General features: G+C 40.6%; 1 protein-coding gene across 8 annotated transcripts in view; it reads right to left on the bottom strand.

The window, feature by feature from the left end:
* Positions 1 to 17,600, bottom strand: part of Nbas (NBAS subunit of NRZ tethering complex) — a 289,617-nt gene that overhangs the window by 124,566 nt on the left and 147,451 nt on the right. For all 8 annotated transcript variants that reach the window (XM_015995503.3, XM_042267446.2, XM_015995506.3 and 5 more), the window contains exons 33-35: positions 16,659 to 16,772; positions 14,324 to 14,481; positions 13,464 to 13,550 (exon numbers count right to left, since the gene is read on the bottom strand). In XM_015995503.3, the coding sequence (XP_015850989.2) occupies positions 13,464 to 13,550; positions 14,324 to 14,481; positions 16,659 to 16,772 (359 nt within the window). The remainder of the gene's footprint in view (positions 1 to 13,463; positions 13,551 to 14,323; positions 14,482 to 16,658; positions 16,773 to 17,600) is intronic.

Genomic DNA, 17,600 nt, shown 5'->3' with positions numbered 1-17,600 from the left:
GTGCTGCCAGTCTAAAGCTAGAGAACACACTTCTTAGACTCACTTGTAACAGGTGTTGCACACATGACCCACTTTCATGAAACCTGGGAGACAATGCTATTCTAGAGGCTGATGTTTTGACGTTTCTGTGATTCTTCTCCTAGCAAAAAAAATGTATAGATACACAAGTACCATAAATTGTATGTACACAACTATAAAACTGTACCAGTGACCCCCGTTACCACAGTAAGAGAATAGGTTAAAGACAACCATGAACTTCCAACCTGCTGGCTTCCACCTTGGTGGAGTCAGCATGGCATGGAAACTCATCTTTTGGCTCCCTGGGTAGACTGTAGCTCCCCAGGAAGGAAGCCCTGAAACACTGTCCTGCAACAAGAGGTAACTATTAGCGACACCTATAACTTTAATCCTTAAGCGACTCTCTAAACTATAAAAATCACCTCCATTTTCAACATCAAGAATGTTTTCTGGGATCTAAACTGAGCTTGATTCATTAAAAAATAAAAATAACAACAATCTGGCAACACCATAGCCAGGAGATAAGAAATACTGTCTTCCTTAGCATTGGAGACTACAGCTTAAATAAAGAGCTAAAATTGGGCTAAAAAGCCATTTACAAGTCGGTATCTTCAGGAAGTTTTCCAAGTAGTCCAGTCTGCAGAGCAGACCTGGTTAACTACCATCTCCCCCCACCCCCCGCCCCCATCAGAGCACCAGTGGGAACTGAGTAGAAACACGAGAAACACGTCCAGAGCTGTCTCTGGCCTCCAATACACCACCACTGTCTACAGGGCTGCAGCGCGTGGCATGCGGTTGTTTCAAACGGAAAAGTACTGTAAAGGAAAACAGCATGCTGTGGGGGTTGTTTGGTTTTGAAAGTTTTTTTTTTAAAAATCATCTGTCTGAGTCTGTGTCGGAGCATATGCAGAGAAAGCAGGTACCCATGGAGGCCAGAAGAGGGCACTAAACACTTCAGAGCTGGAGTTACAGGTTGTAAGCTGCCTGACAGTGTTGATTCAACTCTGGTTCTCCACAAGAGCAGCCAGCACTTTGAACTGCTCAGTCCACACTCTAGCACCCCATGTTGGTTTTAAATACAAAAAAGGAAGGAAATAAAGAATAATGTGCATGCTCTTAACGTCAGTGTGCTGGAGTAGAATTAGGTGGAATGTACAGACATCACCAGCAACCCAGAGCATCCTATCAACTATTAAAGCTGTGTGGAGGGGAGACAGCAGGCCTATAGCCAACCCTTCGGAGAAGACGTGGTAGAAAACTCCAACTGGCCGACTGTAGGAGAAGAAATGGTGCTTGTTTTTGAATTCTTGCTCCGGGCCAGGACTTTACAAAGTGCTTCACTTAATACACTGTAAACACTAAAAGGGAACAAACACACCAGTACTTGTTTTACTTGTGGCATGATTACAATACAGCAGTAATATCCACACTTGAGAGGCAGACGCAGGAGAGTTCAAAGCTACTCTAAGCTACCTAGTAAGTTCATGGCCAGCCTACTATACACAGGGCAAGCTTACTCAGGGGGAAGTCATACATATTTTGGGTTCATAGGCCTTTCTGAATATGCAAACAATGATATTTCTAGTACCCTGTGAATTATCATTTCATTTTCTTACTGGTGTCTTAGGATAAAAGTTAATTTGTTTTATATATATTTGCTTTAGAATTACTACTTTTATATCTAACAAAGAAGTCTTTGCCTACTCTAAGGTCACAAAGATGTTCTCCTCAGTTTATCTTAACATGTAAGACTGTTTTTGCTTTAAGTGGCATTAATAAGATTTCTACCTTCCTACCCACTCAAAGCATTATGTGCTTAATTAATGTATTGTTTCCAGAATACTCTGGTATGCTTTTTCATTCTGCAGAGGAAGCTGTTCAAGAGCAAGGACACTGTTCATTCATTATTCCAAGGTAGGTGAGTCTCCACAGTTTGCAGCTACAGATAACCATACGAAGTCTGGATTTACTGAATCACTTAAATGTTTGAGATACATGTTCAAGATGCGCCTGCCTAGAGAAAACATTATTCAAATAGAATTTCACATCACATTTTAAATTCCTGTTCATCTCAAGAATCCTCTTAATTGAGAGGGTGTATCAAATGATTGGAATGTCATCAACTCATCTGAGGCTAGAACTAAAACTATAAACATGCTAAGAAATACAGCCCTCAGGTAGGATGTGAGGTTCCATAGAGGTAAATAAAAGGAACTGAAAGATATCAAAATATGAAAGTCATAAAACCTATTTTATTTCATAAAATGAACCTAAATTTTATTTCTGTTTCTATGGATGGATGATGAGTCGGCTAAATCAAGACAAGATACATGAAATATGAAAGACTGTTTCCAAAGATAAATAAAACTGACATGTTCAGAAATGTATGTAATAATGGATTTCCTGTAAATAGTTTCTCTAGGGAACACTTACAATGAGAAAGTGAGGCTGGCGAGATGGCAAAGGCAAGTGTCGCCTGCCTTGATGGCCTGGGCCCAACCCTCAGGACCCCTGAGGTAAAGGCCGAGCAGTGGAGGCCCACAAGTTGCCCTCTAACCCCACGTGTGTGTCCACTCTCAAAACTAATGCAATCAAAAATGAAATTGGAAGCCCAGCTGGACCACAGGCTAGCACGTAAGCCAGACAATGTTCACCAAGCTCAGAGTGCGACCCTAACTGTTAATGAGTGAAAACATTCTCTTTCAGCATCATGAAGAGGAGGATGGTCAAAATTTACCAGAGGGGTGGTCTACCACAATCTCAGGGCAACCAGAGTCGTTAATGAGAAAAACCATTTTCCTTCAACTTCATATACTAGGGGTAGAAAAGGGCGGTTAAAAAAGTCATCCCGAAATGACACTTGTCATACTGATAGTGGCACGCTGCTAACTAATGTTGACTACGTAATAGCAGAAACAGTTTAGACCCCAAAACCAAATCAACAACTGCCAGCATAAAATTTAACATGAAATCTCATAAATATTAAGCATGCTACACAATTCGAAGGTTACTAAGTAGTAATGGCATCTTTCAAATCTTACAATGTAAAAAAGCACCGTTACCGAAATAATTCCCATGAACAGGATACCTTCACACATCAAGTACAGCTCACAGCCTGCGGCTGCTGGAATGACTTAAGGGGTGGCTTCTCTAGTGTCAGGTAACAAAGACTCCCTTCAGAGAAACTGGTTGGCCTCAATTATACTTAAGGAATATACACGACTCAGGCAGGACTGGACAGTGACCCTTCTCCAAAATATCCTTGAATAATACAGAGCACTTTTCTTCAAGTAACAACTTCAACACTTTTCCTCCCAATTTGGAGTCTTAGGACTGCAACTCTCATTACTGCTGATGATGCTCAGAGGTCATCCTAGACTGTCTAGTGAAACACTGTCTCCAAACAAAACAGGAAAAGAACATCCAAACTGCAAAGAAATACTAGTAATGTGTGTGCATGTATAATATGGCTTCAGTAACAACAACAACAACAAAAAAAAATATCCCCATGAGCCAAGAGAGCCACACAGAACATCTGTACATGGAGACGTGGAAGGAGAGGCTGTGGATGATGGAGCAGTCACAAGCCTATCCTAGAATGCAGAAGATTAATGGTATGGATCGGAAGGTCCAGGGCTACTCAGAGACTCTGTGGGAAACAAAACAACACAGAATAACACATACAGCTGAAATGTTCCTGTCTGGGCAGTGAGACTCATGGGACATGTAGACAGAGAGAAGGAGAGAAAAGAACTTTAAAGCATTTGATAACAGATTGTTGGTTAAATAACTTACTAAGAGAAGGAAAATATATAAGACACAAGATGCACCCATGCACCACTTATTAAAAGTTAACAGATGCTACTATTTTATCATAAATGGCTCATATCTAATTTTTTTATTTGTAAGAAATAAAATTTCCCAGAAATCTATTAACAGAGAACAAGTGATTACCTGATAATAGAGAAAACTAACCAAATATACTTCCCAGTTAATCTTCGAATGTGATCTAAGTTCTTTTATAAATTTATCCAATTGCATGTGGATACTTCCACACATTTATACTTAAAGTGTTTTCTAACTATTAATTGACCAATAAATTTAAGAAGGAGAAATTCTTATAAAAAAGCATAAGAGTAAATCTTCACAACCCTGAGTCAGGCAGAGATTTCTTAGATACATTGAAAGCATAATCAATAAAGAAAATGTGATAAGCAGACCTTAGACAACATTAAAAACATCTATACTTCAAAAGAAACCAGTAAGAAAATGAAAATTCCTGTCACACATGGACATAAAAATATTTGGTGGCGCACGCCTTTAATCCCAGCACTCGGGAGGCAGAGGCAGGCGGATCTCTGTGAGTTCGAGGCCAGCCTGGTCTCCAAAGCGAGTTCCAGGAAAGGCGCAAAGCTACACAGAGAAACCCTGTCTCGAAAAACCAAAAAAAAAAAAAAAAAAAAAAAAAAAATATTTACAAATCACAAATCTGAGATGAATCTAGATAAAATACTTGTATCTAGAATCCAGAATATTAATTGAACATTTATTTCCAGCTTAGTCACAAGACAAGAAACAAAGTTGGGAAATAAAATAAGCAAAATATGTGAATAGCCCTTTGAACATGGCAATTAGCATATGAAAATGTGCTCATGGCTATTAACTGCATAGGATACAATTAGGTCCTCAGTATATCAAATACATAATAAGATAGCACACATATTAAATAAAAATCCAGTGGAGAAACAGAAACTTTAACATATTTCTTGTGAGAATATAAAAAGGTTGGTGTGCTTTGGATATTAATTGGCACACCAAAGGGTTAGGTATTAAAGTTTTGGTCTTAGCACAGGACCCAGAGGCCCCTGAGCTGGAACTGACCAGAATGTATCCACCCTGAAGACTAGTTTTCATAGTAGGTGACACGTAAGCTTCCAAAGGAGGGAAGCAACCAACAGTCCTACCTAGCTGTGACACCAATGAACCACAACAACAACAACCAGTATGGCACAACCTAAGGGTACAGTGGTGGCAAACATCCCTTGCTGGTCACCAACAGCTTTCCACTTGAACTTAAGACCCACTCAACATGGGGGTTCATGCCTGGTGCTGGAAACCCAGCCAACTACCCAGAGGAGTGAAGCTATGAATCTCGGAGGAGAACCTACAACTACCACTTCACTCAACCAGTATAATCCCTATCTGCATTCCAACAACTATTTGTCCTTATGCTGTCGGCTAAGTGTAGTCCTTATCTTCCGTCAAGGGAACTTCTCTTTGCAACAGACAGCAATCACTATATAGAACCCAACCAATCCACATGCAGTCTAGAGTCCGCTCCCCAAGGATCCATCTACAAAACATCCCCACAACTAAGGCTCCAGGAACACTGAATCATGTGGGGGCAGAAAGACTGCAGGATCCAAAGGCTCAAAGAGTTTGCTGTGAGATTATGTCTCCTAGTGATGTCAGGAGCAACAACCATTAGTCTCACCAACATGACTGCCTACAAAAGAGCTGAACAAGGCCACATCAAGAGACATGCTAGAGAGCACAAAGGAAAGACCATGAGGCCTCATTCCTGCACAGATGAATGCTCAGAGTGGAAGAAATAGTCCTTCCCAGGGAAGAGCAAACCCACTGGTTATCCAGTATTAAATGGTCAGTCCCAGAACCACACATGTAAGTACCATTATACCGACTGGCCAGGTTGTGTTTAGGAATACATACGAATACAGTTATGCATATATGCATAAACAAAAATTAATTAATAAAAAAGAGGCTATGAATCTGAAAGAGAATAAGGAGTATATGAAAGAAAATAAGAGATGAAATAATGTTATATGATACTCTCAAAAAATGCAAGTCATTAAGGAAGGTTTGGTCTTGTACCATTCAGACCAAAGATCCTGAGACACAACTAGACCCCAGGGCTTTGCCATCCTTGATGGACTGATCCAATGACATACTCATAATCTGATGGCTATGGTGATATTTTATTTGTACTGAAATGTGATTTTAATTTTATGTTAATAAATAAAGTTGCCCTGGGGTCAGAGCTATTAGAGCCATAGCAAGAGCGTGGTGGTTAGAAGAGCTAGGTAGATTTCTGTGTGTTCAGGGATACAGCCAGTATTGGAGACATACGCCTTTAAGACCTGGAGGGCAGTACTTACAGGCAGTGACGAGGCAGTCATGTGGTTGGGTTTACAACCAATGAGAAGGCAGAACAGAAAGAATATTTAAAGACAAACAAACAGGAAGAAGCTCTCTCTCAGGGAAGCTAGGAGCACTGCAGGAGGTAAGATTTTAGCTCTGAGCTCTGACCTCTAGGCTTTCTCTTTTACATTGGCTCTGTGTTTCTTATTTTAATAAGACGATTGGTTACATCTACATCTGGCGCCCAGATGACAAGAATTCATTAAAAACTGCTTGGGGCCGGCTCCCTAGCCCAAGCAACCGGCTCCCTAGTCCGAGCAGCCGGCTCCCTAGCCCCGGCCCAGGTCTGCTTGGCCTCAGGCCAGACTAACTGTGAGCTGCTTGCTTAAAGCCAGTGCTACAAACAACTCAGGCCTGCCCTGCCAAACAGGGCCCCTGCCTGTAAAGTCAAGTCTTGACTCGGCTCAAGAGGGAATAAATGGCTTGATTTAAACTTTAGCCGGCTATGCTTTCACTTTCACGTTCGCTTTCTCTCTGTCTCTCTCTCTCTCTCTGTCTCTCTCTCTCTCTGTCTCTCTCTCTCTCTCTGGATTCACACCTAGGACACTAGGTGGCTGTTTTGAAATTAGCTCGGATTTCTACTGTTCTACACAGATTTGGTAAGTCATAAAGGAAACTATTTAAAAGACAATTTTTTTCCACATTTTAAAAAAAATGGGTTTTATGTGTACATTGGAAGAAAATTGGGTTTTGTTTGAAATTTTAGGCAGTCTGACAATGAAACAACTATATGAGAAGATTAGTATTATTGGAATTATACAGTTTATCACTATGCTTATCCTCATTTTACTATTTAAAAAGATAGTCGATTTAAGTGCCAGGATGACAGCTTTAGAAAAACTAGTTAAACCTGTAAAAATCCAGACAGAAAAAATTAACAGTGAAGTTGGTTCAAGTTTAAATCATAACGTTACAGAAAGAAAGCCTGTTTTTACACAGTCACCCTTAATTTATCCTGTAACCGTACAGCAGTTGCCTGATCAAATGATTACACAAAATATTTGGGCTCCAATTGAACTGTTGGATTTTAAAAGGTTTAAGGAGGCAATAGTATCTTATGGCATGCATTCCCCATATGTAAAGCAAATGTTAAACTCTTGGTCAACATATAATAGGATTGTACCACAGGACTGGCAGGAGCTGGAGCAAGCTGTTCTGGAACCCAGCCAGAGACTTCAATCTCTAACGTGGTTTAAGGAGGAAGCTAAAAACATAGAAAAACAATGGAGGCATAAAGGAATACAAGTTTGTCAGGATCAGCTTATTGGAGAAGGCCAATATGCTTCGGTACAAACACAATGTTTATATGATGTCCAAACCCTAATTTTATGTCGAATGGCAGCCTTGAATGCATGGGACAGAGTTGAGGAACCAGGAAAAAAACCTGAGTCATTTACAAAGGTTATGCAAGGCCCAAAAGAATCTTTCACAGATTTTTTTACAAAGACTGGCTTCAGCAGTAAAGAGAATGGTCTCAGAATCAGAAGCTAGTAAGGCAATAATTGAAGCTTTGGCATTTGAGAATGCGAATGCAGCATGCAAAAGAATAATCAGGCCGTTAAAGGCAAGATCTGCACCTTTGGAAGATTGGATTAGAGAAACAATTAATGTTGAGGCTGATGAGCATGATGATACATGGGTAGGAGAAGTAATTTCAAAAGTTTTGAGGAGTGTTAGATGTTTTGGATGTGGAAAGCAAGGACATTTTAAAAGGGACTGTAAACAGGTCATTCCTAGAAGCAATGTTTCTTCAAGGAACAATGGCAACAGAATGCCCCTTCCTTCTGGAGTATGCAGAAGGTGTGGTAAGGGAAAACACTGGACCAAGGAATGTAGATCAACAAAGGACAGACAGGGTAATCCTTTGCCTCAGTTTTCGGGAAACTCCCAGAGGGGCCTCACGCAGGCACCCATAGCAAAACCAGTTCAAACCTTTCCTGCAGCTGTAGAGGAAATCCCTGCTCAGAGCGATTAAATAACCAAATGCCTATTGGAATAAATCATGCTGGTCAGGATGATGAAACAGAGAGAATAGAAAATTCAGGAGAAAACATAAAGAAAATTTTTTGGCAAACTTCTATTAATGAACAGAGGCCAAAATTAATGATAAAAATGCATGGTCATATAGAGTACTAACTAATTCTAGAAAAAAGGCTTCAATTACCTGCATATATATGTCTTTGTATTCGAGTCTCTTATCAGTTTTCTGCAGGACATCACAGCCAGGCCTAACATCAACTGAAGTCTCCAGGAAGAAGATGGGGCCCCACAACAACAACAATTCCACGTGGACAATAATAATATCACTAAGCTGACAAACATCATCTACAGATCAGCTATGAACTACAAGGTGCTCAGAGCAATTTTGAGATGACTAGCTGAGATGATCCAGTCTCAAAGACTACTTGAATAAGGACTTGAGATAAACCCTGAACTTTGGCATTATACACAGACTGGATAATAATGAAGGATATAGTTACCTTTCCTAGAATTTGACAATTAACCTAAATTTTTCTTTCAGGATAAAGATAACTTCGCCCATACCCAGCAGGAAGTAATTTTAAGAATATGACGCCCACATTCCCAAAGAGGTGGTGTAGGGCGGGTGTTTTTTTTTTTTGGTTTTTTTTAACGGGTTTTGGGTCTGGGATAATTTTCATTATTTAGGAGGGTTGGTTACAAGTTGTTGTCAAGGGTTAGGAAAAAGGCTAAGCAAAGGAGATTAGATTTAAGGTTCTTGTTAAAAAAAAAAGAAAGAAAGAAAAGAAAAAAAAGACAATTACTAGTTTTAAATACTTTACATTATTACCAACTATTAGGATATAAAGAAATGAAAGTTAGTAGTTAGACATTACAATAGAAATTGTAGTCATATTAGATATGTTTTAAAAATTGAGCAGATATATTTTAGACAGGTCATCTTCAAACCCTTGAGAGATCTACCAAATATGGCATTTAAAATGTTTTAATAACTTAGAAATTTTTCTTTTTTGAGACATGTCAGCTCCTGGCAGTACCAATCTACTTCAGAGAAAATATGGGCATTGAAGAAACTGCATATGGAGTTAATTTTCATTGTGGCAAAAGTTAGCCACTGGACAACAAAGTATCCTCGAATCAACAGGACAAAATGGACAGACAGAACACGAAACAAAGGACTACCAATTCCTGCCAAAACAAGTGTGGTTATGGCTTTATCAGAAGGCATCTTCTGAGGCCAGGACAATATGGCCCCATCCCTGAAGTGGCCTTCGCATCCGGAAAAGGTACGGTGCCCTTTTCTTCGAAGGCAGCTGAACAGGCAGTGGGCCTATGGCTTCTGTTGTGCAATGGAACAGCAACTGAAAGCTCACGCCTCTCAATAGTAGACTGGCATTTAATAGAGGGATGTGGAAAAGAAGGGGATGCTGAGATGAAGCCATATATACACAGCCAAGAAGAATGGACAGCTGAATTCAAAAACCGTCAACAATTTCCAGAATTTAAAATCCTGAATCATGACATGACACTAGTGGAATTCAGGTGTTTCTGGTACATGGACTGCTCTCACCCAATGTGAGGTTGAACTGTTGACCTTGTGTACAACCTACTTCACAAATGAGTCTGTCAGATACGATACGCCTATAGGCTAAAGATGATGCCCCAACACTGCGGAGAAACCTCAGGTGACTGTCCAGGCAGCTGGCTGTTTCTGTCAACTCACAAAATTTTTGGAAGTTGCTTGCGTGCACTTCCTGTTTTTATTTTTGTTAGCTAATATTATTTCCTTCTTGGGTCTCTGAGGGAGTTGAAGATTAGTTAGTTATAGTTGAAGATTAATTAGGATAGAAAGTGAATTAGATACATTTTGGACTTACTAAAATAGGATAGATAAGGGAATTATTTTCTCTGATTTGTCAAATACAAATGGACTAGACATCGTTTAGGTATTTGTTACTTGTATATATTGTATATAGTTATTGTACTTTTGTGTATAGTTTTTCTTTTGTTAGTTATAATCTTTTGCCTTTTTTCTTTTTATTAAAATAGAAAAGGGGAAATATGGTGATATTTTATTTGTACTGAAATGTGATTTTAATTTTATGTTAATAAATAAAGTTGCCCTGGGGTCAGAGCTATTAGAGCCATAGCAAGAGCATGGTGGTTAGAAGAGCTAGGTATATTTCTGTGTGTTCAAGGATACAGCCAGTATTGGAGACATACGCCTTTAAGACCTGGAGGGCGGTACTTACAGGCAGTGACGAGGCAGTCATGTGGTTGGGTTTACAACCAATGAGAAGGCAGAACAGAAAGACTATTTAAAGACAGACAAACAGGAAGAAGCTCTCTCTCAGGGAAGCTAGGAGCACTGCAGGAGGTAAGATTTTAGCTCTGAGCTCTGACCTCTTGGCTTTCTCTTTTACATTGGCTCTGTGTTTCTTATTTTAATAAGATGATTGGTTACATCTACAGATGGCACAACTGGAGATGGGGGGAACACCCAGAGATGAGAACTACTAAGAGAAAGCAGATCGGTAGGGCATGTTGTTGGCGGCTGTAGCCTCAGCCAGGCCTCTTCCTTGGTCTTTCCCTAGCTTCTCTGTGCCACATGTGAGCGAGCCACTTTCCTCCACCATATATCCCTTCAAAGTGTGCTGCCTCACAGGCATTATCCCAGAAGCAACACAACAAAGTACCCAAAGCTTGAACTTTCGAAAACATGTCAATGTTTTTCTTTATTTTCAGTTGTTTTTAATCAGGCATTTTATCATAACAATGACAAGCTAAGACAAATATGCAGGCACTTTGGATAACAGGTAAGTGGCATATTCAGACATCAAGAACGTAGCACATAGATTTTCCCAGGGCATCCATATGAGAAATACAAACACTTGTATACAAGCACTTGAATACCAATGTTCACATAGTAACGAAGAAGTGGACCCCATCCAAGGGCCCATCACTCAAGCCATGGAAAAGAAAGTACTTGCCATGGTACTGAAACTAACTGCTACTATGCTTGCTTTTTTCAAGTATTTCTAAATAGTCCTTCTACAAACTGAAAGGAGAGCTATGCTAAGAACATGCTTGTTCTCTAGACATTAACTAGTTCAACCATTTAAACTACAGTATCAAATACTCAAACAATTTTTCCCACAGTGAAACATTTTTTTTAAATGCGAACCCTGTATACAACCCATTTCTATCTTTAATTAGAATTATCTGGAGAAAACCCCACCAGCTAGGTGATACTAGCTAAGCAAAATGTTAATATATTCAAAATGGTATAAGACTTTTCAATCTAAAAAGCCTAATAACCAATATCAATAAGAACTGGAAATCTGAAATCTTGCAGTTATTCAGAGTTTGCATTTTATTCTATTATAAACAATTTTTGCACACCGGAACAAATGCAGCGTCTAACATGTAAAGTCTCCACTCTATTCACACGGATGTTACTGTATAATACCATCATTACTTTTTCTGAATATATAATAAAAATAATTTTTACAATGAAGTAATGGAAGTATTAAGTATGAGGCAGGTTATATACGAAATCTGCCTTCATTTATAAGTTATATTTAATATGGTTATTACCTCTACTGTTAATGTGCAATGCATGGCAGCTTATAGCTAAATACTACATTACACTCTGATAATAGTAGCTATAATATTCTGAAATGTGCTTCATTCATCAAAGCTATGTGAGGGTTTGGATTAGCACTTCATGAAATCTCAATCTATTACAAGTGGCTGAAAGAGGAAAGAGGAAGACAGAAAAGCTTTTAAGAAAGAAAAAATAACCACTTTGGAAGGATGCCTTTCCTGCCTAAGTGGACACAGTGGACTGCTGCGGCGGCTTCATTGCTGACAAGAGTCTAACAGAGCAGTATGTGCACACTTGTGGCAACACAGCACGGCTTAATCCAAGAAGTCACCATGGGGGCAGGCTGACACCTTCTAATTCACTGTAATACCAGAAGCCAGGAAGCCCAAAAGTCACGAAAGACTTTGAATGGACTGTTTTAAAGGAGGATGGGGATTCAGAACAAGCCCACGGGGCTGAGCTCAGCAGAGAGATGGTCAGATTCTACAGTAAACAGAAAAATAAGAACCCTCTCACAGTGACCAAACAATGACAAGACCTGAGGAGCTACCACACGTCATGAAGAGGAACTAGGCTGGAAATCGATTCGACTTTACATTCCTTCTTAACCTCCTCATTTCTGTTAGCCGTGGACAAGCCATTAAGCAGCAGATATTGCCAAGTGAGCTCTAGCAAGCACTGACACTGACAAGCACACCGAGAAGCAGGTGTAAAGATAAATGACGTCATCTTCATTGACCAAACACAACACCACATCCACTGTCAAGGATACAACAGAGAAATGCAAGACTACTTAGTAGACACAGGGGAGGAAACGGTGAGAGAAGTCCAGCAGTGGATTAGAAAGAAATAGTTTAGAAGAAAGGGCTCAAACTCAGAGCACAGACAAGAAGGGTAGGAGGGGCAGAGGTGCCAGAGAACGATGATGGGTCTGCCAGGACTCAGTTTGGGAAGCTCCAACAAGAGACAGCACCACAGACCATCAGAGGGGATGTGCCTGAGCAGGTCAGATACTGGGTAGATAGTGGAGACACACAGTTTGGGAAGCTCCAACAAGAGACAGCACCACAGAGGCCATCAGAGGGGATGTGCCTGAGCAGGTCAGATACTGGGTAGATGGTGGAGGATCAACAGAGTCAAGTCTTCATTAATCAACAGAGTTAAGTCTTCAACTCAACCTGAGCGACGACTCCTGCTACAAACAAGGTTGAGTGACCACTGGCTCCTATGAGAGAGAGCTCCTTTGAGTCTAGAGAAACACAGAGCTTCTAGGAATGGTACAAGGATGAGTTTCTAGGACTCATCAGGACCATGATGACCTCTAGGAGCAGACAGCAGGACAGAAACTGAACTGGGAGAGCTGTGGGAAACTGTCACATGCTCTTTCTTCATCTGTATGGGGAGGTGGTCGATGGCGTCCTTTGTTAAGTGGGAGCAGGACACTTTTAAGCCACTTTGCATGTGAATGTTGTATTTCACACAACACAAAACTGAGAAATAGTACACACACACACACACACAAAAAAAAAAAAAAAACACACAAAACACACCTATCCATTCATGGCACTGGGTAACTGCACCCATTTCATCCCACCTACAGTCTCTTTCAAACTCATTCCTTTCACACTTCTTAGCATACCTCTTGTAGAACTTTACCAATTAAGGGTGAGACACTAATATTTTCTCCTTCAGGATGGATCTGGAAATTCACTCTTTGGTAAAGAATCTGAAACAAGAAAGATTGTATTTTTGTTTGAATTTCCTTCTTTTCACATTGTAGGCTGAAAATTTAAGAAGTATTAGGTTCTTCCTCTAAGGGGAGGTGGGGTTGTATTTGATAATGAACAGTTTGGTGCAATAAACTGTTGCCTAAACAAACAAAACAAACCAGGAGTTTAGGAACAGTTTCACAAGGAAGGGACAGCTTCAAGAATGAGAATGATCTGAAAGAAGCCTGCCATAAGTGCAATGGACAAATGCAGTGGACAAGTGCAATGGACGTCCGTGGCATGAAATGCAAGGCTCCCAGGACCCTCCCTCTCTCAGCTGTTTCTCATCGAGCAGGTTCTCCACCTCACTCAGCATGGTTTTAGGGAATTTAGCATCTCTCCAAGGCCAACTCCCACTCATCATTTCCCAAGGACACCAGAAGGAATATATGATAACAATGGCTTATACTAACATGGCTCCAGATACAGGTCACATGATTATTTCCCATCTATTTTATTCTACATTTCCTTTATTTTTCAATCAATTATTTCCTAACATACTTGTAGTTTTATTCAAACCTCTTACAACCTTTCTTCCTTACTATAATAAAGCCAACAACACTATAATATGCTCAGGTTTTCAAATTCCTCTTTTGGTGAGAACCGAGATTCTTCTAGAACATTTGTATGGTACAAAAACAAACAAAAATTGACCTCATGTCTCAGACACATACACTCAACCAAACGAACTTCACACACAGGGGGACTTACTGTATTTGTGATCACTTACCTCTGTCTGAAGAGAGCTGCTAGCTGCCAACAGAAGTTCAATGCTGCTGGGAGGGCAATGCGTCAAAGCAAAAGCCATGAGCTCCTGGCGAGTGGCCAGGTCCTGGTAGCCTTCAGATTGGCCCAACTGGCTACAAACAGCCCAACTTCCCGGATATCCTGAAAAATTAGCAAAGAGGGGAAAAGGAAGAAAATGGGATTTGCAAAAAGGAAGAGTTATGCGAGCAAAGGTGAGGGAGGGGTACAGCGGGGAGTCCTAACTAGGTCTTGTGGTTCCAAGGCAAAGCAGCAGTCATTAACACCACACTGTGCACAGGCATGAGACCCTAAGCTAGAAGAGACAGACCTGACCCGCTCACTATCCACACAATTCAGGGCTACTCCAGACAAGCGTGTTGACAGAACCCTTTACATTTCAGGATTGATAAATGAATGAAAATTATTCACTGAATTTGATGTTCAGTTAAAAAGGTGGATTCTGAATACAAAATACTAAGAGTTTGACACCACCCAACCACACGGCACACCTGTGAACTGGAAAAAGCTCCAATACCATACCTTTCTTTACGACTACAAAGAGACAATCATAACCCCTTTTCTCTAGGGTTGTCGAAAGGACTAAATAACATTTGTCCTTGAAAGTTCAACAGAAATTGCAAACTGCTATAAAGAGAATTGGAGTAGGTACTCACACAGAAACACCCACTTCATAGAAGACAGACATCTAAGGTCAGGGTCAAATGGAGCTGGCCCAAACCCCAGCAAGTATTTTCCTACAATGTCACACTGTGAATTCTTCAAATACACTTATTCTCATTTGAAGGTATTCCAGCCTGACTGTAGCTTTTGCTCTAAGATTAAAAGCATCCACCCAGGATCATGTCTCTAAATATGTACACTAAAAATTAATTCAGGAATTAACCCTATAGAAATAATTTCCAGTACAATATTTGTACAGAAAACAATGACTCTGAACTTCATGTGGCAACATCACAATTAACTGTCATGAAGGTTTTCATGCAACTTTTTTTTTTTTTTTGGCAACAGAGTTTCTCTGTGTAGCCCTGGCTGTCCTAGAATTCACTCTGTAGATCAGACTGGCCTTGAACTCACAGAGATTTGCCTTGCCTCTGCCTTGCAAATGTTGAGATTAATGGTGTGTACCACTACTGCCCAGCAAGGAAAGCCTTTTCTAATGATAAGGTTGTGAAGTTCTGTATTGACTTCCAGAGTATAAAACTATTTGTAGATTTCTTGCCAAAGATTATGTCCTTGACCAGAACTTTAGCCAAGTTTTTGTGAGCCGTGTTCTAGGCCAGGCCTCAGTCTGGCCCTGACAGCTCAGGTTTGCAAAATTGTTGAATCTGAGCATGATCCACACCCTTGACACCAGATGGAATATCACAGCTGACACCTGCCCTTTCCCCCGGACCCGCCTTCAAAGACCTTCCTGAAACAACCCAGTGATGATTCCTCTCCCCTGATCCTCTCTTCTTTTCATTTCCCATCAACCAACCACTTCGGCTGGCTCACAGATGTAATGCCCATCTGTCTATGACGTGCAAGGAGCTGGGTCTCATTTCTCTCACATAGCAATCCTAAATGCCTCCCTTACAGTTATTAGTCACTAACAGACAACATCCATACATGGGGCTGGAGATGGAGCCCAGCAGTAACAGAGTCCATTAGATGCAAGAAGCCCCAGGGCATATCCCCACAACCAGCAAGTGCAGGGATCCTGAGTGAGCAGTGAGGGAGTTCCCACGGGGCAATACTGAGCACAAAGGTTTCCTTCCCATGGAGGGCTCCTGATAAGAGGGTGCTGTGTTTTCCTCCATGGAGGAATGTGTGCTTTGGAAGAGAAATTATTCCACAATAAACTCTCAGTATTCTTTCAAGACAGGAACGTTAAATTCAATTTAAGGAATATTTAGGCCAAACCTCTTCCCAATTTTTCAACACTGTTTTTCTTCTTACATTAAGATATAGAAATATTGACTACCTCATCACAAATTATAGATATTCTTCCAAATTTTATTTTCTATAATACATAAAATAACATTAAAAAGTTCCATATACTATTGTTCCTAAAATTCTGAGCACATTTTAGACAGGAAATGTAAAATAAGCAAAATTAGAGAGAATCTATTGCACTTGAGTCCATTCAAATACTGATATGAATAGACAGCACACAGCATGCATGCTTGCTGCTAACAAGATACATCTCAAGCAAACAGGTGCCTGGCCTGGCCACCGGGCTGACTGAGTTCTCAAGAGCCCATCTCCATTATATACCACGTAGAGGATGTGAGCACGGCGCTGAGCGGTCTACTCACCCGCGGCCATCAGCTCCTGGCAGTACGCACTGGCTGCCTTGTAGTCGTGGACACGCAGTGCCTGTTCTACCAACAGGATCAGAACCTGGCCACGCCTTTCTTCTGGGTCTTCACCTGTGCACACATGCAGATGACATGATGCTTAGAGCAGCCTCAACCGATTGAGTTCATTAACAGTGCGTTTCAAATGCACAAGTAAAACAGATTAGATTGATTTTTAGTGATTGGAGGATAAAGGTTACAATAAATTTGACCTTCCAATCTACTTATTGTGCATGGAAGACCTCCTTAGTATCTGACAAGATCAATGATTCATATTAGTTCTTGATACCCAAATCAATCAATCAATCAATCAATCTCTCTCTCTCTCTCTCTCTCTCTCTCTCACACACACACACACACACACACACACACACACACAGAGAGAGAGAGAGAGAGAGAGAGAGAGAGAGAGAGAGAGAGAGAGAGAGAGAGAGAGAAAGAGAGAGGATAGTCTACAGCCCTACAAAGTCTATACTTCAAGAACAGGTTATAAAATGAGGGCTGGTAAGATAACTAAGCAGGTAAATGTTCTTGCCACCAACCCTTATGACCTCATGTCAATCACCAGGACCCACATGATGGAGAGAATGAACTAACTCATCTAAGTTAGTTTTTTACTTCTGCTTATGCCACACACTACAAATAAAATGTAAAACCCAAACAAAGCCTACTTAAAACTGAGGGAGAAATGCTGACTGGGAGGATGAGTGAAGAAGGTAATAAAATCATACAATTATTTTCATCTTAAAATTCAACTAAGAAGACAGATGTGGTGGCACACACCTAGTCCTAGCACTGACACAGGAGGGTGTCAAGTGTGAAGTCGGACGGGGCAGTACAGTGATTCAAAGCCATAAACAGATCTTGTCTCAAAGCCAAGCCGCCACCACCAGTCACGTC

Source organism: Peromyscus maniculatus, chromosome 22, assembly GCF_049852395.1.
Source record: "Peromyscus maniculatus bairdii isolate BWxNUB_F1_BW_parent chromosome 22, HU_Pman_BW_mat_3.1, whole genome shotgun sequence".
Lineage (NCBI taxonomy): Eukaryota > Metazoa > Chordata > Mammalia > Rodentia > Cricetidae > Peromyscus > Peromyscus maniculatus.
Note: the sequence above shows the minus strand (reverse complement) of the source record. Positions and strands in the feature narration are given on the sequence as shown.